General features: G+C 33.3%; 1 protein-coding gene across 3 annotated transcripts; it reads right to left on the reverse strand.

Annotated features, from left to right (window-relative positions):
* Positions 1-3,019: 3,019 nt before the first annotated feature.
* On the reverse strand, positions 3,020-23,651 carry LOC106626066 (uncharacterized). 3 transcript variants are annotated; one of them, XM_036376531.2, is made up of 9 exons: positions 23,045-23,651; positions 10,213-10,494; positions 9,974-10,116; positions 7,876-8,058; positions 7,650-7,758; positions 7,223-7,568; positions 6,942-7,158; positions 6,647-6,811; positions 3,020-6,569 (listed from the first exon to the last, which is right to left on the reverse strand). In XM_036376531.2, the coding sequence occupies exons 1-9, from the start codon at positions 23,064-23,066 to the stop codon at positions 6,189-6,191; spliced, it is 1,848 nt and encodes a 615-aa protein (XP_036232424.2). In that variant the 5' UTR covers positions 23,067-23,651; the 3' UTR covers positions 3,020-6,188. The 3 variants fall into 3 exon arrangements, with proteins under 3 accessions (XP_036232424.2, XP_036232423.2, XP_036232425.2); XM_036376530.2 differs by having other exon boundaries at positions 7,223-7,758; XM_036376532.2 differs by lacking the exon at positions 23,045-23,651 and adding an exon at positions 18,052-18,601 and having other exon boundaries at positions 7,223-7,758.
* Positions 23,652-24,358: the final 707 nt, after the last annotated feature.

The following is a 24,358-nucleotide window of genomic DNA, read 5'->3' on the forward strand; positions in this document are numbered from 1 at the left end:
TTTAAAAGATACAGACCTTCAACCGACTGCGAATACACAGGCAGTGAAAGTAGCGATACCAAAGGAGAAACAAAAAAGTAAGAGGAAAACAGAATCAAAAAACACCCTATCGAAGAAGAAAATGAATGTAGACGAACTAGTGAAAAATGCGAGCAGGTTATCGGAAGAAGAAACACATATGTCACTTCTGTCTCTGTTGATGCTGATATGGTCCACAGAATTTCTTCTGCATGTGACTACGACTATAGAGAGCGAGTGGTCCACGATATATATGGAGCAGACAATGACTTTGGAGACTTCTTCTTGGATTGCGAACAACTATGCAGAAAATTTTTTTTATTTTATAAAATTGTATACTCATTTTTTTTTTATTTAAAGGGACCGTCCTCATCATTGCACACTACACTCCATGATTGTGCCTTCTCAAATAATTCCTGCAGATGTGCATTCCAATCAACCTTACAACAATACAAAATCAGTAGAAGATTTGCTAGATGAGTCTTTCCAAGTTGGAAATTTTTGGTCCAACACTGGATCAATTTGTCAATCTATTTGCAGAAAGGTACCAGGAAGTACTTATACTTTAACCTCTCCGGGAGAACGTGGTTCTCAAGTGGTAAGGTTAGATGTCTTCGATTTTTCAAAGATCTCCAAGAAGTCGAAAACAGAGTGGTGGAAGGAACCGAATAGTAATGAAATTATTACTTGGGGTGAGTAAACAAATCAACCAAATACCTGGAATAAAAAAAGAGGAAAGGGAGACAAAATAATTGATTTCATCAAAGAATATCCTACTTCTCCGATTAATCATCTATTAAAGACTTCGATTTGGTGGTCTTCTGAATTTAAATTTTAGGATATAAACTCTACGTTAATAAAAAATTGTATTCGAATAGTTAATAATTATATTAATAATTTATCTTTTCAAGAGTTATCATAAGAAGCAAAATTTTGGAAAAAATATTAATAAATAGTAAAAAAAAAATGTGATTTTTTTGTAATTTTAAGTTTGACTCCTAAGTGGTTAAGATAATCAAAAATTTTCGAAAGACTTTTTTAGAGCGTTAAATTTCCTATAAGAATATAATTTGGTTCAACAATCCGTTTAACCCATTCAGAGTTGCAAAATTCCAAAATTAAAGAAAACTTTTATCCATGTTATTTAAATGGTAACTAGAAATCTGCGATGCGCGACCTCTTAATATTAATATTAAGGACTCTGATTTTCACAGGCGTCTTTTTGCATCTCCATAAAAGTTTTTACGTGAGGATTTGGACATTTTTTTTTGAATCAGCCTAATATAATATAATATATAGTGTTGTAACTTATATTTTCGAAGGTATTATTTTATTCCAAAGTGGTATTGAAATGGTAACACTGTGTACGAGTATATAATCCGAATATTTTAATATATTTTTTTAGTGTGCCGTGTCATATAGAATCACAAATTAAACCAACGATGAATCATCAGTTTTCTTTTTTTCCATAAAGGCCTACAAAAACCACTACATTTAAGCAAATATGTTTATAAATAGTTAGGTTTAAATGTTGCTAACCGTTATCAAGGACAATAACTGATTGCAAATCACGTGCTCATCATTATCAAGCAAGATAAAAATCGATTTAATGTTAATAATACACTTTCACCATAAATATTGACATGGTATTAATTAATATAGCCGCATAAATGTTATTACAAATACATGTATTTTATTGAGTGCAGTGGAATATTCACATCGACCTTTGAGGGACACCCTTGGTGTGATTGTGCAACTTTTAGGAAATGAAATAATAAAAAATCTTAACTTCCGTTGCACCGAAGCTTTAGTACCCTTTGCAAATATAAAACATTCCTTACAAAAACTTGGTATTGATCAGTCAGTTTGCATGGCAGTTAACTATATGCTATAATGGTGCGATATTGGCTGTGCGGATATGTGCACAATTTCAGATCGATATCTCGAAAACCAAAGGACTAGTTCACTAATATACAAGCAGAAGAAATTGTTCAGATCGGGTCACAATAGCATATAGTTGGCCGATCAAAGTTTTTTAAGGAATTTTTTGCAGTTCAACACTTCCCTTAACCCCCATATACCTAGCATAAATATTTTCGAACTTCCGGTTCACTATATACCGTAGTATCGGTCAATATGTAAGACATCTTAATGACATTCAGAAAGAATTTTCTTCTAATAACAATGTATCCTAATTTCTTAAGTGGATGAAATCACGGCGATACTTTCCCTTTTAATATAAACTTTTCCCAAATCCTGAAGTTGTTTCTCCGTCTTTGTTCCTTGCAAGTTGCAATAGTATGAAATGTTCGGTTACTCCCAAACTTAGCCTCTTAACATATTACTTGTTTGATATAAAGTCTTGTCACATCTAAAGATACTTCTCTTACTTTGATCCTTACAAGTTGCAAGTGTATAAATGTTCGGCTACATCCGAACTTAGCCTTTCTGTACTTGTTTTTAAAGATAAAACCTTTCTAAATATGATAGGTGTGCCCCTCAAGGCGAAAGGCACGATTTCGGCTTTGATACTAAACTATGTTTTATAATAAGAATATTACAGTATAAGATGTTCTTTTTGACTTTTCCTTTAGTTAGGAAAACAGAGTCAACAGAGCTATTGAAACATATGAAGAATGTTATCTGTTATCACAGGAACCAAAAGATAATAAGAATGGTTTGACGCACCGCACCACAAATCAATGAAAACTATGCAAAATTACATGAATTTAGTTTCGAATTGCCTCCGCATGCACCATACTCTCTGTGTTTGACGCTCAGCGACCTTTTGCTCGCGAAAAAAATATGTGAAAAAGAAAAAATAATCGCTTATTTTGAATCAAATATCAATCGTATTGCAAAAATGGTATCGCCCGTGATGTCAACTTGTTCGCATAATAAAGTCGAATTTTATCAAATATGTGTTTTTTAAAACTACATATGGTAGACTTGCTTACAAAACAGAATTCGAAACTAAGCTACGAAATTAAAATTGATGCCATTTTATTAACTAATTTTATTGAAATTTAATGTTATTGCAATTCATATTGTATGCATTATAAACAAATCTATAGCTAAATACTTATATCTAAATAAATAATTTGAGTCTACTTAAGTACTAATTCTACGCAGCACTGCTCAGTAATGTATCTTTTGCAATTAAGTAACTGTTTTCGATAAATAACAAAAACAATTTCAAGTTTTCAACATTTTGATAAAATATTCGCAATTGTACTTATGTTATAATTATGCTTATGTATATTTTTATATGACTATTATTATTAGATATAAAATTAACAATGTTTTCTTCTTCTTATTTTAGAAGTTATTCAATTAAATCCTATATTTACTAATTGTATTGTATATTTCTAGTTGTAAATAAGATCACTTAATAGTATTTTTCCAATTTTTTTTTAATATGATTTTAAAGCATTTAACCATTGTATACCATATATGTAAAAAAAATTTCGTTGACATGAAATATGACTCTAAGTTAAGATCTAAATTATTCGCTTAGTTAATTATTTAATTTTAATTTTATTTTATTAAATAATTGAGTTGAAAGCAATGTATTTTATTAGTTGCATTTCAAACATTTTTGTAACGACATGATAAATGTATATTTATATATACATATAAAGACTATATATCTGTGTAGAGATACCATATAACTTCTATTACTGTGTTCATACAGACAAACTCTTGTCACTCAAAGCAACTCTCTTCTGTAAATTATTTGACATTCCATTTTATATTATTATATTTTAATTCTTGCACGTTAATTCAAAAATAAAAAAGTAAAAATTAAATTTAAAAAATAAAAGGAGTAACAAATTTTGTGGCAGCGAAATGGAATAAAAAAATTACAAACTTTTTTTCTTGTGGCTTTCTTATCTATAAACTTCGCATTTTCACAATATAAAATTGCCGTATCTGAACATAGTCTGAGTATATCGTGATTATTGTGTGAATATTTATACTTCGTGTCAAAGCTATTGACCTCATTTCATCGAACCACTTAATTAAATATTTAGAAGCAAAGTTTTAGTTTAACAGCAAATTTCCATATTAAAATAACTAAATTTTATTTGGATCGATAGTTGAGTATTTAAAAAATACTGAAACAAGTATTCAATTATTTGAAGGAGCTCTATTCTGCTTATTCGAGCACTTACCATTTGACAGCTGTTACGTTTGACATTTTTTTTGCTACCTGAAAATTTCTATCGACTTGGAATCTTTTATAAATATTTTCAGATCAAGAGATAAAATATATACAGTGAAAGAAGAACACTAAATCGGAATAGACACAATTTAGTAAATAATTTCGTAAGTTTTCTTCAAATAGGAAAGAATCTTTGCACTAAACACGAAGTATGACGAACAGTCAAAAATATCTACGATCGATAAAGGTCCGAATATTTTATTTAGTTTTATAATTTTGAAAAAATCGATTTCGATTTCATATTGCACTTATTTAAACCTTTAAAAATAACATACTATTATTTATATATATATTATATATATACTTTTTTTTATCATATCTCGTTTAACCCGAAAAATATTTAATTTTTTTTCACTGTGTATTCTTAAAACATGTATAAATATACCTTAAACACTTCAAAACAATCGATACAATCGACGTTTATTTTGGGCTATCAGACTAGCTGTGCACCTTAAGACTAGCTTGAATTATTTTACAGGAGTTGCTCATCGGCAAGTTTTCCTCTCGTGTTGCCAATTGCGTTCGAGCTTGAGGCAAAAAATTTTCTGCACTCCCTTAGTTATGAATTTATTTAATTTTTGTTTGATTTACAAAAATATATTTTCGTAGCTAATTTTTAGCTATATTTGCCATTTTCTAAAATATTTATGTTATGTTATGCATATCTGAATACACGTTAGCATATGACATGCAAAAAATAGTTGACAACATTTGAATTTTCGGACATAGAGTAAATATCCATTTAAAATTAAACGCAACTGCGGCCATGGAAAATAAGTCAAAATGAAAAAAAAAATTCGAATTACGTAGCAGCGAACTGTTATGAAGAATACAAAGAGTATACGAGCAACTCGGTGTTCTTTGTCTTTCTTCGCCGCTTCCTCGCGAATCAAGTACGAGTTGAGACAACTAAAACTTTCTTGTGTAAACAGGCACTAAGAGATTAAAGAGCGGTTATGCATATGCATACTGCATACTTTTAGGCACTCAGAGGGAAGTTTCTTTTATATTTACCAGTTTCAAATATTCGAATTTACTACATGCGACAGTTATGAACTTGTAAAAGATCCTAAACTACAAAACTGAAAAATATTAATGTCGATAATATTAAAATTAAATTAAAAGAAAAACATAATTTTTATTTCGACCCTAACTTTAAATAATCCACCCAGAGATTGTTTGACTGGTGTAAAAGCATAAACCTGTCAATATGATGGTTAAAACTTCCCATATTCACCTAACAAAAAGACCGTAACATTTGTTTTACTCATTAGTTCTTATATGTAGTTCTAATCGAGATTTAGTTGGTTGTACCTAATCTGTTTATCATCAAAGTCGAACCAAAATACCAAATACGTTCAATGAAGAAAATTATCATAAATATTGAAAAATTACCATCGCGATTTTTGAACTAAATACTTAAAACCACGCGTATTTGGTCCTGTGACTACAATCCCTCAACTTTTAATGTGTTTCTTCTTAAATTTCTATTTAAGAAAAAGGACCCAGTGTAGCTCTCGAATGCCTTGTTAACAACTAGGACGACTACTATGTTCAACTAGTCTCTGGCTGTTTATCTTTCCTACAAGCAACTGGAAGTAAAAAACAATTTTTTTAACAAGTCTAGCTATTTTCGCTCAAAAAAATATTCTGTATACTCTGAAGGTTTAAGGAAAATAATAAGAAGGGGGAATATAAAAGAATGTAAACTATTACTGCTTTGTATACCAATTATTATTTTCTTTATGAAACGTTTGAAGTAGATATTATGATGAATTCTCTTCTGTGAAGCAATTATATCGAACTAGAAGAAAAAGAAGTTAGAATTTAACTATTTTTAAACTAGTTGAAGATCCGTCAAAATATGGGATAATTTACAAAAAAATGTTTAAATTGCTTTGACATCTACTATACTAAACTAAGTAACTCCGAGTGCTTTCAGATTTTACATATAAGAGTCAACCGGGTATCTTTCGGCCTCCTGCAGCATATGCCTGAAATCAATGCCACCAGTTAAGCCTGCCATCCGTGCGTCACCATTCATCGCCACACCACCATTATTGGCAGCACTATTATTTCGATTCTTTAAATGACCATTCATGAGCGATACATGATGGCTTATCGTTGGCACTGCACCCGGAACGTTATTCTCTAAATCTTGTAATATAGCGTCGGTTTGATCATGATCAATATGATTCGTCATCACAGCGGCGTCAGCCATGTTGTTCATTCGTCCGGTACCTGTCTGATCGATACTTTGTATGTGCTGACGTATGATTTTTTCAAATTCCCGTTGCACCGATGGGCTATCCGTATCGCCATCGACCTAAAAACAAAATTATGGTATCGGTAGCTTTTGAGTTGAAGCATTTCTTTTTATTATGATGTTGTTTATGTACTTACGATTTGTAGACGATTACTATTATCCATAGTTTTTAGCATTGGTAGGGTTTGCTCGCGGAAGAGCTCCAAACGTCGCCTGAACGAGGACACGGTATCGTCGACCCGACCACGCCCTAGTTGTAATTTAGAGCAGTCAAGCAGCACGATTGGCGGTCGTTGCTTGTACTAGAGAAGAAAAATTAAAACTATGTTTACTCAGTGAGCATATTATAATGACAATTAAAATATTCAGAAACTCCTGAGTAGATCCATTTGTAAGCTGTCGCTCAATCTTTGTGACAATCTCAAAGCCCACCTTATTCTCAAAATGTTTGACTTGTTGTAAATTCCGCGGAAAACCATCAATCAATACGCCTTTACGATCCATCAATTGTCTTATATTCGCATCGAGTATGTTGTTGATCGCTTTCTCCGGCACCATTTCGCCAGCGGATAGTGCCTCCTTGACGGTATAGCTTTCCGTATTCGCACGTGGCGACGAGTCGGTAATGGCTCGCAACAGACGTCCCATGCTATAAATAGGTTTAAACTTTGAAAGAGCACATTCACCATACAAAATCACACTCTCGTAATAACCTTATGTGTCCCCAGCCAGGGTTTAACCTGACGGCCTTCATACAGAGCGTCGCCTTGTTACTACCCGGCCCACCGATGACCCAAATAACTGGCGGTATGCTGTCCCCGTTGAGGTTCATACTCGTCGCGGCATTTTGTGTATTTATCGCCTCAGGCTGTGTGGTGATGACTTCGGCATCTATCATTCGTGCAGTTGCAGCAGCAGCATTGACACTCGAAGCAATATGCGTGCCCACGGCATTTGCTATACTCGGATTGCCCACATGGTTGTTGTAGTGATTTCTATTCATATTGTTGTAGTTGTTGGCAGCAAAGACAGTTGTGTTGACGTTGGCATTAGAAATGTCTGCAATATTCGCGGCTTGACTAGGTGCGGTGTCTACGCTAACTATACTGCCGGGTATATCATGTATCCCTCTGCCCATACCTGTGACTCCGTTCAGCATGGCCTCTTGGTTCTCAAGCGTACTCAACACATCGAGTATGGCGGCCCGAAAGTCTTTGTACACTTCGGCGGGTGCACGCTCGCCATTTACCTGGAAAATGATAGTAGATATGCATTAATTTTTATTTTCAAAGCAAATGTCGTTCGGACGAAATTTACTCAACTTCAAAAATTGATTTTTGCTATTATTATTGTAAAAATTACTTACTGCTGTTAGCATATCACTTTGGTCAAAGTAATCTGCTACGGGCATCACATTTTTGAAGAAATTCTCTAATTCCATTTTGGCTAAGGAGAGTACGACATGACCTAATTTAGCGCCATAATCAATTTGCTTTTGCAGAACCGACTGACGCCAGGATATCAAGATCACTCCATTCACGACTTGAATCTGTAAAAGATATAATTTTCGTACTACTTGTGTTTGACCTGCATGGAGTTTTGTATGGATGTGTGCGGGTATAGGAAGTCTAAAAGTGTTCAAGTCTGACATATACTTAGAAAATGTAAAAATACATATAATGGGTGTAAGATCGGAATTAAAAAGTGAGAAAGTCAAGTTAAGTGTATTACACTAATATTTACATTACACCTCCAAGTACTTTTAGTCGGTTGCAGTCTTGAACTTATTTCCCATTTGTCTAATTTAGTGAAACTGATCATCTTTTGAGCACAATATTTTTGTTCAAGTTCATTAACGATCCACCAAATTTCATTCTTCCACACGACAAAAGCGCTAAAAAAAATGTGACTAAGGTAAGACTAGATATGCTACGCCGATGTCTCTTTCAATGAGATGAGCTTTCATTCCGATAGCAGTACAGCGAACTCATTAACTTAGCACTCATTGGTTTAACTCATTATCAATTGTATCCAGTTAAGTTTAATAGTCATAGCAGAATTAGTATGAACGGCTGCCAAGTTTGTGAGCACTTGGAATCCTGTTGTTCTATAATGGTTTAATATTGGATGGTTGACTCTCTGGTGAGTTCAACAAGCATTAGGTAACCACCAGTATATGCGCAGTAGCAAACTGGCTTGAATCTTGTGAACCTATTATGTTCTTAATTTTTTTTCTTCTTACTAGATTTAGACGATTTTACTGGTCATTGTCTGATTAGCAACCATGCGACAATAGTAAAAGTATTGTGGGAAGTTAATTGTCGAAATAGTCTCGAAGATGTCGAGATAAGACTATCTAAACCCTTGCTCATTGTGTGCTTGCCGGACTTTCCTAAATCTGAGGTTAAAATATCTTCGGCTTTCACGTGAGACTTTTATATATAGTAATCGAATAAGGAAACCTTATATTCAACAATTGAACTAAACGATATCCAATATTATACGTTCATGTATATATATATAGCTATAAAGAAAACCAGACTTAACCCACTTTTGTTGATTTTCAACTTAAGGTCACATTATGTTGAGGAAAAGATTCTCTCTGTATTTAAATTATATGTATGTTTCACAGATTTACCCTGAGACATGAATTGCCACGCCTTGAAAGCACTTTTAGTAAAAACTTATATTCCGTATAAAAGTTGCCAGAATAATTGGTCCTCCGCGAGTTTGGTTAGCTTAATTTTGGAGGTTTGTGACATACCTATGTACATTAAACTTATGACGCCCCCTTTTAAAAAAACTTAAAGCCAGAGATGCCCTCCATACTACATTAAAGTTTGGGTGCTTATTTGTGCCCTAGTTAGTTACACTTTTTCGATTAATATAATTTTTTTGGGAACGACAATGGTCTGTAGTTAGTGACGTAAACATCACTATCTTCCATCATAACTACACACCGGTGCACATCTCCGCCGTGCCATAGCCATTTTGGTCGCGTTATGCTATAAACTTCTGTCCCAATCACCGTATTCTTTGATTTGGTTCTGGGCGACTTATTTTTGTTTCCAATTGCCCCAGAAAAAAATATTACGGGCGGGTTCAAAAAGTTGGTGAATCGCTGCATCAAGTGTATCAAGCTAAACGAAAATTGTGTTGGGAAATAAATCACTATTTAAAAAAAAAAAGTTACAAGTTTCTTCTATAGGTCAAATAGTTATTGAACCGCTCTCGTGCAAGATATTTGAATTTTTTTATAAATGTTCGCAAAATGTTTTATGTATTTACATATTGGTATATGTTCTAATGTTTTCCATAAGCATTGATAGTTAAATTATGGTTAGTTTGTGAGATAGTGGATCAATTGCAGGTGTTTGCTTAGAGAAAAGATTAGTACCACAAATATAAACTTTTTCAATAATGCTGAATCACAAGCGCATGCAAATCAATGTCAAATCGCTTACCTTTTCCGAATATTCGACCACGTCGCGCATTGAGCGAGGAAATCCTGAAATTAGGTACGCTTTGGCAGCTGGAGCCATTTTCATTTCCAGCATGAGCACCTCTGTGACGGTTTTCGAGGACAGTTGCGAGAAGTCTTGCATATCTGCAAACATATATTTACGTTTACATATACATAAATATATGTGTAAATATGTACAATAAATTCTGAATATATATGCTACATATATTGTTCGCTCACCGTTCCCCATTGCGTATTGTTGCAACAAATCCATCATATTTATATGCGTCACACCGCGGCGCTCCTGCATAAATGTGTCACAATGCGTGACTTTGCCACTACCTGGGCCGCCTAAAACAAATATCACTGGCACTTTGGGCGGATCGAATTTTATTTTTCCAGCATTTTGCATGTCTATAGCGACCATGTTTCCCGTACCGATACGTCCGTTGGCACTGTTTTGATTTCGTATATGACTCCAATCGTTGCCTTGTTCGCCGGTATCTTGTGCCGCGCTGGCATCTGAAAACAGTGAGCGTATTTAATGTTATAATACAATTAATTGAGTTAGAAATATATTAAAGAATATAAGTTAGAAATATATATCCAAATTATACTTGAACTAAATTATAAAATTAAATCGCTAAAAATAACTGTACAATTTTGTAAAGCGAAGTACAAATTTGTTATTTGCCACTGTAAAATCAACAGTTATTTATGGTAACATACTCCTCTTTCTACACACGTTCTGCCATTAGTTTTTCATTCCTGACTACTTCTGATTTATTGTAGCGGAAACATAAAATTAGCTAATCGGTGCGCTGAAACCGTTCGGCTGCGCTTTTTGGGCGCTCCGCAAGTGGCCGGAAGTTCGCAAAATGCCGTTAGTCACACCCTAGTTTTAAGAGCTTAAACATGAACACACATACAAACTCCTTCGTGCTCGTGTGGCATGTTGCATGTTGTTCCGAAGCAACTATATAATACATTCGCATTACAAGTAGTTTTCTTAGCGCAGCGTGTTGGCGTGACTTGTGCCATTTTAATCGTGATTAGTACATCGTTAACATATGTATATGCAAATATTCTTGCCGCCATACTTTAAGCATTCTTTGAGTAGCTGCAATGCGGTCTGGCAGTTTCACAATCCTGTGTAACAGGTAATGCAAATTAGATTCCTATTGTTGCTTTGGGTTGAGGGAAATGACCTGAGGAACTCAATTAACTAAGTGGAAAATTTTGATCCGCCAATCGCATGTACAGATCGACAGCCATACATACTTATGTGTTTAAGTGTATTTGTTCAGTATTTGTTTATTTATTTGTTAAATTGCAATTAAGTAGTGATATTTTTCTTTGAAATAGATTTGTTAAAAGTGGCAGTAAGGAATTAATGCAGAAAACGTAAAATAACGTTTGCGTATTTTCAAGACTAGATAAGACTTGTATGACTTGTAGAACTACTTAATCTCTCATGTCAGCAAGACAGTCATTCCGATTTCAACTCGTCTCATTATCCTGATCATTTATATATTTGTATAACCCTATACCTAACTCGATTTTTGATAGTACAAACAACCGTTAGGTGAACCAAACTATTATACTTTGTAGCAAAATGTTGCAATAGTATAAAAATATGAAATCAAAAAGTTGTACTCAAGCTATTCGGGTTCAAAGGAAATGTATATTATCTTATTCGTATTTTTATTTATGGCTATTAAATTTGTATCATAATCTTTTAAACATTAAAGCTTGAAAATTGTAATTGAAAGAAGGAAAAGAGCGCTGTTTACCGCTTTGTTTTCTTTATAGAAAGATTATATTTTCCATTAATTCCACATATCCTCTGGAATAAAAATAGGGAGAGAGGGAGCACCTGCAATTCATAATGTAAAGAGCATCTGTAGTAGCACACAGAAGGATTTGTAAATATACATACTTTAATCCCTTTTACAGCTTACTTGAAGTGAACAAAGAAATTTAACTAGACCTTAAGGCCCCTATTATGGTTTTCAACCCAACTGCTTTTTGGTTGAAGTTTTGAAATTCGGTATTAAGGTTCTCAACTCAACCCGTTAAAAAAAAAATTCCGTTGAAGTGTAAGCAAACTTTAACATTTTTGGTATTACGGTTTTCAACTCTGTCCCAGTGGTCTGCAGTTGAATTGCTTCAACTTCAATTCAATCGAGTCTAGTTGAAAACTTCAATAGCGGTAAATATCTGATTCGTATTAAGTCACACTATTCTATATTGAAGTAATTAAGAGTGGATAAGAACTGTGAGGGCAAATAAATTAGCTAGGCTTTAGAAAAATAGCTGTACTATTTGCAGATCCATCGAACCTTTGATTCCTGAAGTACTTGAGGGACCAAAAATGAATAAGTGAGAAATTTCGTATAATGATGAAATACCATGTGATCAGATTTTAACCGGACTGAAAATTAAACTTTTCATACACTTATGTACGGATATCATAAGCTTCGGCTGGAATGGCCTTCAGTGAATTTGACATTTTCGGTTTGGCTCATTTTTGGAGCGACACTAGCTAGATTTGAGGATTGTTTCGACGTCATAGTATTTTTGCGTTTGATGAATTTAGGGTCCTCAGCCACGTTGTCAAGCATCTCTTTTGCGATCTTTAATCATTTTTGTCTGTTTCTTTAAGTTTTCCAATGTTATCGAAATTAAAACCGGGAGATGAGCGATTTGCATGAGGCAAGTTTTCCATTACTTCACGCTCCTCACTGAATGCTTTGTGCCACAACACAAATACAAAATTTCGAGCATCTTTTTTAGTTTTTACTTTCCTGGTAAAAATCGCCAGACAAACTTTTTGTGTCGTAAACAAAGTGCTGCCAAACACCAACTAATTGAATTATGGAGAAGAAATTTCATAGCAACATAAAAAAATTTTACCAAAATCAAAAAATAATTGTATCTATTCAATTTACGCGCACAGTTTAAATGGACTAGTCCAACTCAAATTTAATCGGATGCTAATATGTTTTTAAAAGTTTCGGTCACAACCAAACCTGTGCTACGTATAACAAATCAATATTAACAGGTCTTCGAATTACTTTAACATTCACCATATTCTGACATTTCCTTGTTCTCAGACCTCATGAAAATGACCGCTGGAAGGAAAATATAATGACAATAAAGAGATATTCGCCGAGGCTGTAGAGCTATAGACTAATTATACAAAAAAAAAATGGTATCGAGTAGTTAGAAGATAGCTTTAAGCGATGTATCGCTGTTGATGGCTACTTTAATGATTAATAAAATCTTGTTTTGCCTAAAATGTGTTTTCACGTGAAACGCAACTTTCCAGTATCTCTGATAGAATAAAAAAAATATCCACAACCTCATATCCCAACATCGTATAATGAAATCGTAAATTTACCGAATATGACAAAATAATCAAAGCTAATTTTTGACCGTACAGTGCAAGGTGCTTTGTCTGGCGCTTACACTTGCAGTTTTATTGTCACGTATTCATATAAAATATTTGTACGAATTATAGTAATAAAGAGAAGCGATTGGAATTAATAAACCCATTTGTTTACATATCATATTTTAAGCTGTCATGAAACAAATTGTATATCAATTTTTCACGTTCCATTCTCATAAATCCGCAATTTTACCTGTGTGTATGTTTGAACATATATTTGACGTACATATACCATATACAAGGGTATCCGTTAATTCAAAAAATCAGTTGTTTTTTCTGAAATTTAATTTTTTGCCTTAAAACAATTATGTAAGAACAACAACAACAAGCTCTTTATTTTCAATTTAAATCGTGCTTAATTCCCATATATTTTTCGATCTGTTGCATAAAATTTTTTATATGGAAAGAAAATAAACTTAAGACTTTGAATATATTATATTCTAATACAAAATTCAGTGCTCTATAAAGCAGGTCTTAATGGTTTTTATATAAAAACATTCGTTTAAAAGTTATACGAAGTTAAAGTTATACATCAAATGTACTGAGCTTTCATACAAGTGCCTTATAAAATCTGTGTTGCTCATACGACGTGGCGTACTATACGAATACAGTATATTTGATAATATTAATCAGCTTGGGATATAACGAGCACCCTAATGTGTATGGACACAAAGCAACATTGATTAATTCATTGCAACTAATTAATGTCATACATACCTACATATGATATATATACACAACGAAAGATGGACACATTCACGTCCTTTCAAAGTGTTTGTACAATTGTTGGATTTATGAACGCCGACGACTGACCAAGGGTGAGACAAGTCTAGGCAGCCGCTATGCTTAGGTTCTGTGACCTACATCAACCCAATACTATCAACCAAATACCGGTTAGGTTATATAGTTTATAGGTATATAAGTATATTTAGGTTCATACATATATGAATGTCTATATACTTCATTCAATGCAATAAAATACTACAATATTGCGACACTTGTTATACAAATCGCTTTCGCCGCCATTACGCGTGTTGAACATTCAAAGTCCTTGTATGTTCATGGGTGTTCATTGACCACGAAGCCGAAAGATATTTTCTAAATGAATAATGGCATGGAGGCACGACAATGCGCCACAACGTTCATGCAACTATTAGCAATTGTAAATTTCCATTAAATATTCTCATATGACGTAGACTGTAGTGAACGAATCAAACGAAAACTAAATTATCGAACGTGTCTTTTTTTATAAAATTCTTTAAGGCAATAGTCGCAAAAAGGGAATTAAGTCTCAATTTAAGTCTCCAATAATAGTAAAAAATTGCTTGGCATTTTTTATAATTATATCGACTTATATGGTTTACTTCTTTTATATTTTTATAACTTTAATCGACACTTGGCGAATTCTGCAAAATAGTCATATCAGAAAGAGAAGAAATACAGGAAGCCGAAACAGGCCTTGATGCGAAAAACTGTTGTTTGAGTTTCGGTCATTAGGCATATGATATTATTTATGACTATTTTACGAAATCTGCTCGATCCAGAAAAAACATTACTTTCTGCTGCACCTAAGCTATAATATCCCTCACAGATGCATTTCTTATAGCAACAAAGGGTATAAAAATATTTTTATTTGGTTTTTGATATCTTTATGAACAATTTCCTCGGATATTGCAGTGTTGCCTTCAAAACTAATCTATGCTCAATTTCGTGAAGATAATTTGTAAAATTAAAAAGTTTTCCGCACAAGAATTTGATTGTGTTTGTATGGCAACTATATGCTAATGTAGCCAGATATCGGCGGTTCCGACAAATGAACAACTTCTTGGGGGGAAAACCCCATTTACAACATTTTGGATCGATTTCTCAAAAACAGAGGGACAAGTTCTTGTATATAGAGACAGACAGATTGATATGGCTAAATTGACTGTTGTTGTTGATTATAAGTATATATATGTGATAGGATCTCCGACGTTTCCCTCTGGTTGTTACAAATTAGTTCCTCTATCATATTGCACTATTAGAAATATTACTAAGTATTGTATAATACTACAAAACTGGATTTATTTTGAAATTTTTTTTCTAAATTAATTAGAAACCGAATCAAAAACATTTGTAGCTACGTTCTCAAATAAATATGTATATAATCGAATAAATATTGATATAAATTATGTACTAATTTGTATTTTAAATAATTTTGTATGGAATTAAAACTTTAAAAAGGTGGTAGCCCAATTTCAAACACATTTTTCTCATTAACACATTATGGAATAGCAATGCTACTCAAAATAAAATTTATAACTTCTAAATATCTTCGTAGCGTTCTTTACTTTATACATATTCTGTCTTAACAGTTTCAAATATTTGGCAACCCTACTCTAAATTATCAGCTTAAATGTGTTTAGCCAGATACCACTTTCATAGTTTTTCGCTTACTACTATATCTCAGAAATTTTATTGAATTAAAAATTTAAACAGCTGACAACTCTATGAAAAATTTACATACTATAACCCTCTTGAAGTTATTTCTTTAGATTGCGTTCAAACGAGAACTCTTTTTGTCGCTCATTATCGGCATATTTTCTTTTGGTGTCGCTCATTACGTTTACTCGAGGGACACGACTCCTAAAACTTAAGTCGAACAATTTTCAGCATTTTCTTTTAAATTTCAAAAATGAGATGTCGTATAAAAGTTTCGAAGAACATTACTGAGATTAATGATTTTGAATGTGATACTTTCCGTATTCTTGTTGCAGAAATGTCAATAATTTAGCTTAGCTACACATGTAATTACCACAGGTTGATGAATGACCGCTTTCAGTAGCAATCAAACATTTTATTTACATATGTAAATATGTACATGCATATATTAGAGTATATAGTTCAGCCCAAATCAAGCCTTATTTCGATACCAATTGATAAAAAAAAAACATTTCTTCACACCTTATAACATTCTCAGCAATATATCTTATTTCATTAATTGCAATTCTATTTTCAAGACTTAATTTGTTAAATATCTCACATTTACGAGTGAAAAAAAATTTGAGTAAAAACAAGAACAATCGGCATTTGAAACTTATAGAAGAACTACAATAATATCCAATTAGCATGTCTTTTTAAGTCTTCTACTAATTGCCTATTTAGTCTTTTAACTAAGTCTTACTTGATTTGTTACTTAAAGAGAACATATAAGGAATAAGTTATTATCCTTTTACACAAAACCAGTAGCAGATCTTCAGTGGAAACCTTTTGGGACAAAGCCATGCTTTCCACTTTTTCAAAATTATTTGAAGCACTTACTTTTAGTGCGAAATTAAAAAAAAAAAATATTTTTTGACATATTTCTATATATTTTACTTAACATTATATATATTGTCATCTAAAATTTTAAATCAATATCTGAAATGTTTATGTTATTCTTTAGGTTTGATCCCGTGTGACTTGATCCCTTCTAAACTTGAAAAAGTCAGTCGGCGGCAGAAATAAAAGACGGCTCTCGCATAGAATATAGGTATACCGTTTTATGTATTTCTATCTGTGGGGCAGATCCCAGAGGGTGATAAATAAAAATACTTCTTAAGTAATGGTATTTTGACTATATCAAAATTTTTAAAAATTAAGTTTTTGGTCAAAACAGAAAATTTAAAACCTTTAATTATTTATTATTTTAATTTTAAGATTTTCAAAATTCAATCAGTTTTCGTGGTGTTTTTTTAAAATTTTATGGCACCATTCGTTTTTCTATGATGCAGGACTTTGTTATCTTAAAAGACAGGGAACTCAACAACAATGAATTTCGAGTTTATGTAAGCTTTGGCTGAAGAATTTAAAAATTCAGTCAATAGAATTTTGTACATGAGATATAAAGAAATATCGTTGTTTTCGATCTCAGAAAAGAGTCAATGCTTTCTCAGAACAATTATTTAAACTTAGGGTTTTATAAAAACACTACTATTTTTTATGATGTTCCAAGAATTTATGTTAGTCTCTCGGGTGTTGATAAATGTATAAATTTCTAATTATACAAACCTGGAATAATACTATATAATTATAGTACGAATAATAACGGCCCTATAAACAAGAGCTTCATGAATATTTATTGTGGTGACAACAGTAGAAAAGTGGCCACGTGAAAAATATGTCAATTAATTGGTCGCATAGGGAAAATCAATAATAATTTCTTTTGTGCTGCAGAGGTATGCGTTTATTGTATATACCTATGTATGTATATTCGATATACATAAGTGTGTACAAATTTACATACATATATGTACATAATAATTTTTCTATTGTACAAACATTTGGAAATTTATGTATTTGATGTGTGTCCATTGGTGTGAATTTTTCGAGAATTTTGTTTTTTCCACGAAACTTATAACTCATTAACTTTAAAATAATCATATGTATTTAGCAAACCATTTAAGACAATGTCAAAATTGGATGATGAGCGTGGCACCGCCCACATTAGGTGAAAACACATATCTCAGAACCTACTCGACCGTTATCGACTAAATTTGGTATGGATATTATCTTGACATTCCGATGTTTAGGCGAAATCGGACTACAACCACGCCTACTTCACTTCCTATATAACGCAATTTTAAATTTCTTCTGATTCTTTCACTTACCAGTTTACAACCAAAACGCCAATGAATCTAACGGAATGAAACTTTGCATAAATAGTGCCTTTGAAGTATACCATCTTATGACCAAAAATTGTCCAAATTAGACTAAAACTATTCAAGCCCCCAGATACAGAATATGTGGACTCCAGTCAACAGCGATGTCACTTGGGAAGGTCGAGCGGATTCAGTTCTTGCACAAGCTATATTTTGGACGATTTCAATTTAAGATATCGACGTAAAATGTGCCAAGTCGTTCCATATGTCAGTCCGAGTTGCTGCGAACGGCGTCGAATCGACTCTCCACGGTCTTCGTGTACACTCTTAGCTACGGCCGCTATATTTTCTGCACTGCGTGCTGGACGTGGTCTATTCGGTCGAATATTATCCAATAATGAATGCTTGGTTTCAATATGGGTGATGGTCTTGCAAATAGTACTATCAGCAGACCGATTATGTTCACTATAAGTTAAGCGAAGCACGCGAAACACATTCTTTACAGAACATGAATATTCGTAATAAGGACGAACGATCTGTAAACGTTGCTTAGGTGTAAGTCTTTCCATGATTAAATGCCAAAGACAACTAAATAAAAATAATATGACAGCTTGACACGACTCACCTGTGATCTGTCAGAAAAGGCTATTGGAAAAATTACCGTTATTTGGATCACGCGTTCTTCACATTTTAATTATCAATGTCGGGTATACAAATATGAATAAATAGTTAAATATTTGCATATTAGTATACAATAATATCTACATATATAAAAACATATACGCGTATAAGCGCATTCATGTTAGGGAGCAGTTAACACATAATTACCATGGCCGACTAAGTTGTGCAAACACACAAATATCCATAAAATATGGAATTTAAATATCGTATGAGTTTATAGTAATTTACAGTGTCCATTCAACCGCGTGCACTGGCATTGGCAGTGACATTACGCTATTGAAGTTAGGTCAATATTGAATGTTTTTATGTATCTCGAATTGAGAAATGTTTAAATAATAAAATAAAATAGAGGAATGGTAACATTGTAGCAATCTGAATATTTAATAAACAATCGTAGTTAATAGATACATATTAGTAGACCTGCCATAACTATGCCGCACTTCACCCAACCACAATCATTTGGCTCGTTAGGCGATTGACGACTGTTGCCTTACGTAGAGAGGGATGCACCAGTTAAACGCTGTTGTTGTTTGCCATTCTTATGTAGTTTGTAACGACTCTATCGTTCTAGAACTTATGAACTTGTGCCGTCACAATCACATACACATACTCGTACTACATGTTGACAATGGCAAATGTCGCTCATACGCCCTCGCACATGGCAATTATTCTATTTCTTTCTAGATAATATTTCCATAAATAACGTGTTCAAACTTTAAGTTTATGAAGCAAAATGGTAGTACTGATGTATTGATTATAAGTACGTTATAATTTTATTAAGACAGTAGTATTTAGGAAAACACTTTTTAAATTTAAAAATAGTTTATATTTTACGAAAAGTATACCAAAAGGTATACTATATAGAACAATTGCGCCAGTAAAAGTATTATCTTGATATCTGCCAGATGAAGAAACTTAAACTGTCATTTCGAAATATTAATAGATGATGGCAACATTAGCTCACATTTTGCATACAGATGAAGACTTCACTACCATGGAAGCGAGTATGTCTGAGAATAGAACTCGTTAACCGATAAGTAAATAAGCTGAAATGTCTTATTTCAGGCTCTCCTACATCCATAATTACATATATCAAGTCAGTATTCAAGTATCAATGTAATTTTTCTTTAGTCAGAAATATCTGGTATGAATCAACGTCTTAGTGGTTTCTCTCTTCTTATCTCTTATCCAAGTCGACACTAAAAACACGGACATTGACAAACCTTTAATTGTATTTCAGATATAAAAAACTTTTCATAAAAATCCATAGTCGACCGTTCGGTATCGGCATACAACTTCTTGGTCGAAGGATTTTTCGAATAACCTTTAGGAGTTTTCTTTCCATTTGGTCTCGGTCAAGCACCTATCAAAGATATTATTCAAAAATTCATAATTTGCAATTTTTCTTCTGAAAGAGTCTTTTCGTTTGCTTATTATAGATTTGGATTATCTATCTTGTTTTATGAATAATTAAGAAAATAAAGAAGTTACACATTTTTCGAATAGTTGCTTTAATGTTCTGACATAAATATCGAGACGATGGCGAGACATCACAGAAAGTTCTGTGTAACATAAGTTTGATTATTTTAAGGCAACATTTTGGTTTCTTATGAATTTATGAATTTTATAATTTTTTTTATAACTAGTTTAAATTACAAAACCTATAGTTGTATAGGAAATTTACTGCTCTACAAATTAGCCACGTATAATTTTTCGGTCAGGTTAAGCGTCAATGAAACAATAAAAAAAGAGTTAAAAATAATTAAAAATAAAAATAACTAAGATCGGGTGCAACGGAACATTTTATACATTTGCAACTCAAAAGAAACAAAGCCGGGAAAATATCTTCGGGTGTTGGTTCTTGATTTGTAGATTGAAAAGTGAAAGAATCAGATGGAATTAAAAATTTTGTTATATAGGAAGTTGGCGTTGTTTTTGCTTGATTTCAGCCATTTTCAAATTGTGATGTGGGAAAAAATATTCGTTTATTTTTTAACCCATCCTACTATACTATGGTTTTATTCTCTTATAGTACAGATGAAAGAATCTATTAATGACTTTTGCCTTTCCAAAATAGTAGTTGATAAAATATATTCGGTGCAACGCATGCAGTCGACTCGTACAAAATTCAATTAAAGACATGTTTCATCTATTTTACCCAAAATTTAGGCCTACTACGATTAACTACGAGTTCTAGGTACTAAAATTAATCATCAATTTAGTGTTGTTTTTGTTCTGTGTTAGGCGCACGGGGCTCCAAAGTGCTTTCGTATACCTTTATATTCTTGAACGATATGTCCAACACGCTACTTTGAAAACTTCAGTATATCAGTACCTAATTTATGATCAGCTAATCTAGTTTATTTGTTTTATTGATGTTTTATACTGGGTTCATTGGCTTCAGTACTCATATGGTCTGTACAAAATTCAGCGAACCTCTAGCGTATAGTTGGCTCGTCTGACGCTGAGTCCGAATGACACTCATGAGGCTATATTTTGCTAACAGCAACGAATCGATAGTTGTGAAATTTGACCATGTGTCTTTGGAAAGTTAATCTGCGCATTCAATTCTGGTGATTCTCCTTCTTCATCTAACAGGACAGACAAATGTACATATGTATATGCTTATGTATGCACGAAATATTTTCTTGTTGTGAAGAGCCAATAAAAAAAAACAAAAGAGTCTTCAAGAGCTGATTGCAGCTTCATGATTACAAAGGATTCCTTCCGAGAACTTGATTCCGATCGGTTAGTTTGTAGGTAGATAGGCAACAACCTCTAGCAACAAGCACTTCATTCCGATCGGTCCGTTTGTATGACAGCTATATGCTATAGTGATGCGATCAGCACAATTTCTAGAAGACTTCTCGTCAAATGAAAAAGTTTTGCATGGAAATACTTCATTCCGTTCATTGAGTTTGTATGACAGCTATATACTATAATTATCCGATCTAAACAATTCCCTGAAGATTTCTTGTCAAATGAAAAAGTTTTTCATGGAAATACTTCATTCCGATCGTTCAGTTTGTATGACAGCTATATGCTATAGTTATCCGATCTGAACAATTTCTTCGGTGATTGCATTATAGCTTCAGTTAATAACTCATGCCAAATTTCGGAGACTAAAATCCGCTCACTCTACTATGTCCTCTCTGAACCACCTATGCTTCTGATGAAGTTCATCAATACAAAAATGTTTATCTATGTATCTGTGCAACTTCCGAAACATCGCCAGAAAACCTGGACTGATAATTGTCGTGCACAAAGCTTTGCATTCACAGCTTCTACTATAATCATTGTATGATGTTCTCAGTCTGCTGGCATATCTGACAATGAGACAGTGACCTTTTAGCACTCCTACTAGAGTCCCTATTTCATACGCCACGTTGACCTGTTTATGACCACTGAGATTCGTCTATATTTATAATATGATTGTCGATTAAATATGTACAAGTAGCCAGAAGCATATACATTCCTTCTTTTTTGGTGTCTACTTCTAGTGTCTGGTCTGGAAACCATGGCAGGTTTATGAAAATATAAATAAATTTCTTGTTGTGAGCACACTCTTTGCCACAACAAGAAGGCGTTCTTTAATTGATGTGATCACTAGTTCGAAGGCACTGCAGTGGTCTGGTAGACGGAAAACGATTCTGGTATCTAATTTTGCTGGAAAGACACCACCTTTATCTCGATTATCTAGTTTGGGCCCATCCGTATAGCTGCTTATACCTGTGCCCCTGTCCCCCTCACCTCTTTTTCCACTCTTGTAATACTGGGGAGCGAATTTAAGTTCAACTCTATAGGATTTCGAAAATCCGTAGTATTGGGTAGAAACGGGAACTTTAGTATTTATCTTGGAATACCCCATATTACAGCCTACAGATCATAGCTCTCTCAGTCTAATAGCTGCCTTCGCTGCCAGTTGTTTACAGAACAAGTCTGTAGGCAGTCTACTTGTATGTAAAATAAAAAATAATTTAGTGAAATGCTACTGAGCTAAGAGGACTTAGCCTAAACAGAAATATTTTTAAGTATGTATGACTAACAGTGGGTGGAAAGTGAATGTACCTATTTACTAAGAATATAAAATCTGTAGTAATACCTGCATACATATATACATGTACAAAGATATTATATATTTTTATATGTACTATACAATGCAAAAATTTAATAAACGGCAAATCCAATACCTAGTAAGTAAGATTTTATCCAGAAAAGACTATTCGATGCTTACGTAGATTGTATGTAGGTGTGCAATAAATAGTTTCGCAAAATGAACACCCCGAAAACTCACTCGCTCTGCAATTAAAATTTAACTCACCTGTGTCTAAACAAATACCCATTATCCATTCGGTAGCCAGTATAGCGGAATCGGCACTATTTTCGTTGGTTGCTAGTTGCCTTTAGGTGGGCGAACGGGGGGTAAAGCGAACTGGAGAAAATTTATTGTCACTGCTGCACTATTATAAATGTCGATTTCTTTGCGACGCCACACGTCAAGTTACTATGAACTTAAATTTCGCCTGATTATACAGGCTACAATGTGAAATGATTTCACTTTCACCTCAAATAATATTTTCATAATTCACTACAATGCTAGTTTTAGGAGCAAAAGGTGTTTGTACGCTCGGTTGACTATTCCCATGGCCCATGGCGAGCTGTGGAAATTACTGTAAATTGCGTACTTAAGTTAAAATTCTTCAGGATGCGTAAAAAACAAAAGCATTCCATTTAAACATTTATTGCACATTCATTTCAATCACTTAAACACACATATTGTTGTGAAATATATTTTTCAAAAATCCAGCTTTCGCATTTGTACTTGGGGATTAAGTTAGTGTATGCGCAGTTAATGCTGTGTTTTTCTTTTTCTATTCACTTATTTATTTTTATTCACTTCTGATCAGATTAAATTTATCACGCAACGCGTAGACACATTTTTGTGGCACATTTTACATGTTGCACGGTCGAAATCGAACTGAGTTTTCACAATGACAAATGGCGGAGTTTTAGCTTTCCGGTCATCGTGTGGCTCAAAGAGTTAGCCCTTCCATGAGCTCTACGAACAAAACAATAATACACACATACTCGTACAATTATTCGTGGAAGTCGTGGAAGTTGTTAGACAGACACTGTATTTCTAGCCCTTATACAGTGGGCCATTGGAATTTTTTTGGTTCAGAATTTGTACCGTTAGATTGACCGACAATCAGTTTTCAGAAATAGAGAAGTTTCTTAATGCAATAAATTGTAAAGAAATCAGACTCAATGCTAAAAAAAGGTAATACTCGTAGATTATAGTATACATATATAACTCTGTATTCGGAAGATTTCAAGAGCTTCCGCAAACAAATTAAATGCTCTAGGCTCAGTGTTCAGCCACTGTGAAATTAAAAATATACTTCTACATGTTTACTTCACTGATCCGAATTTCCTACTATGTAAAATGTGATCGACAGAGAGTTAGAGTGTCAAAGTTCTATTCTTGATCTAATTGGTTGAAGTGAGCTCACATTCGAATCATTCATAAAGTCACAAATTTAAGTTATACGAAATTCAATGAATTTAGCTTCGGATTGGTTATACATTCACCCTATTCTCCGAATCTATGTTATGAATATATTGTCCACTTGAC

Source organism: Bactrocera oleae, chromosome 3 (genome assembly GCF_042242935.1).
Source record: "Bactrocera oleae isolate idBacOlea1 chromosome 3, idBacOlea1, whole genome shotgun sequence".
NCBI lineage: Eukaryota > Metazoa > Arthropoda > Insecta > Diptera > Tephritidae > Bactrocera > Bactrocera oleae.

Excerpts from the sequence above, each read along its gene's own strand:
- LOC106626066 (XM_036376530.2), bottom strand. The coding sequence starts at position 23,066 with ATGGGTATTTGTTTAGACACAG. Across the intron at positions 8,059-9,973 it reads TGGTCGAATATTCGGAAAAG|ATTCAAGTCGTGAATGGAGT; the intron begins GTAAGCGATTTG and ends TATCTTTTACAG. Across the intron at positions 7,759-7,875 it reads AAAGTGATATGCTAACAGCA|GTAAATGGCGAGCGTGCACC; the intron begins GTAAGTAATTTT and ends ATCATTTTCCAG.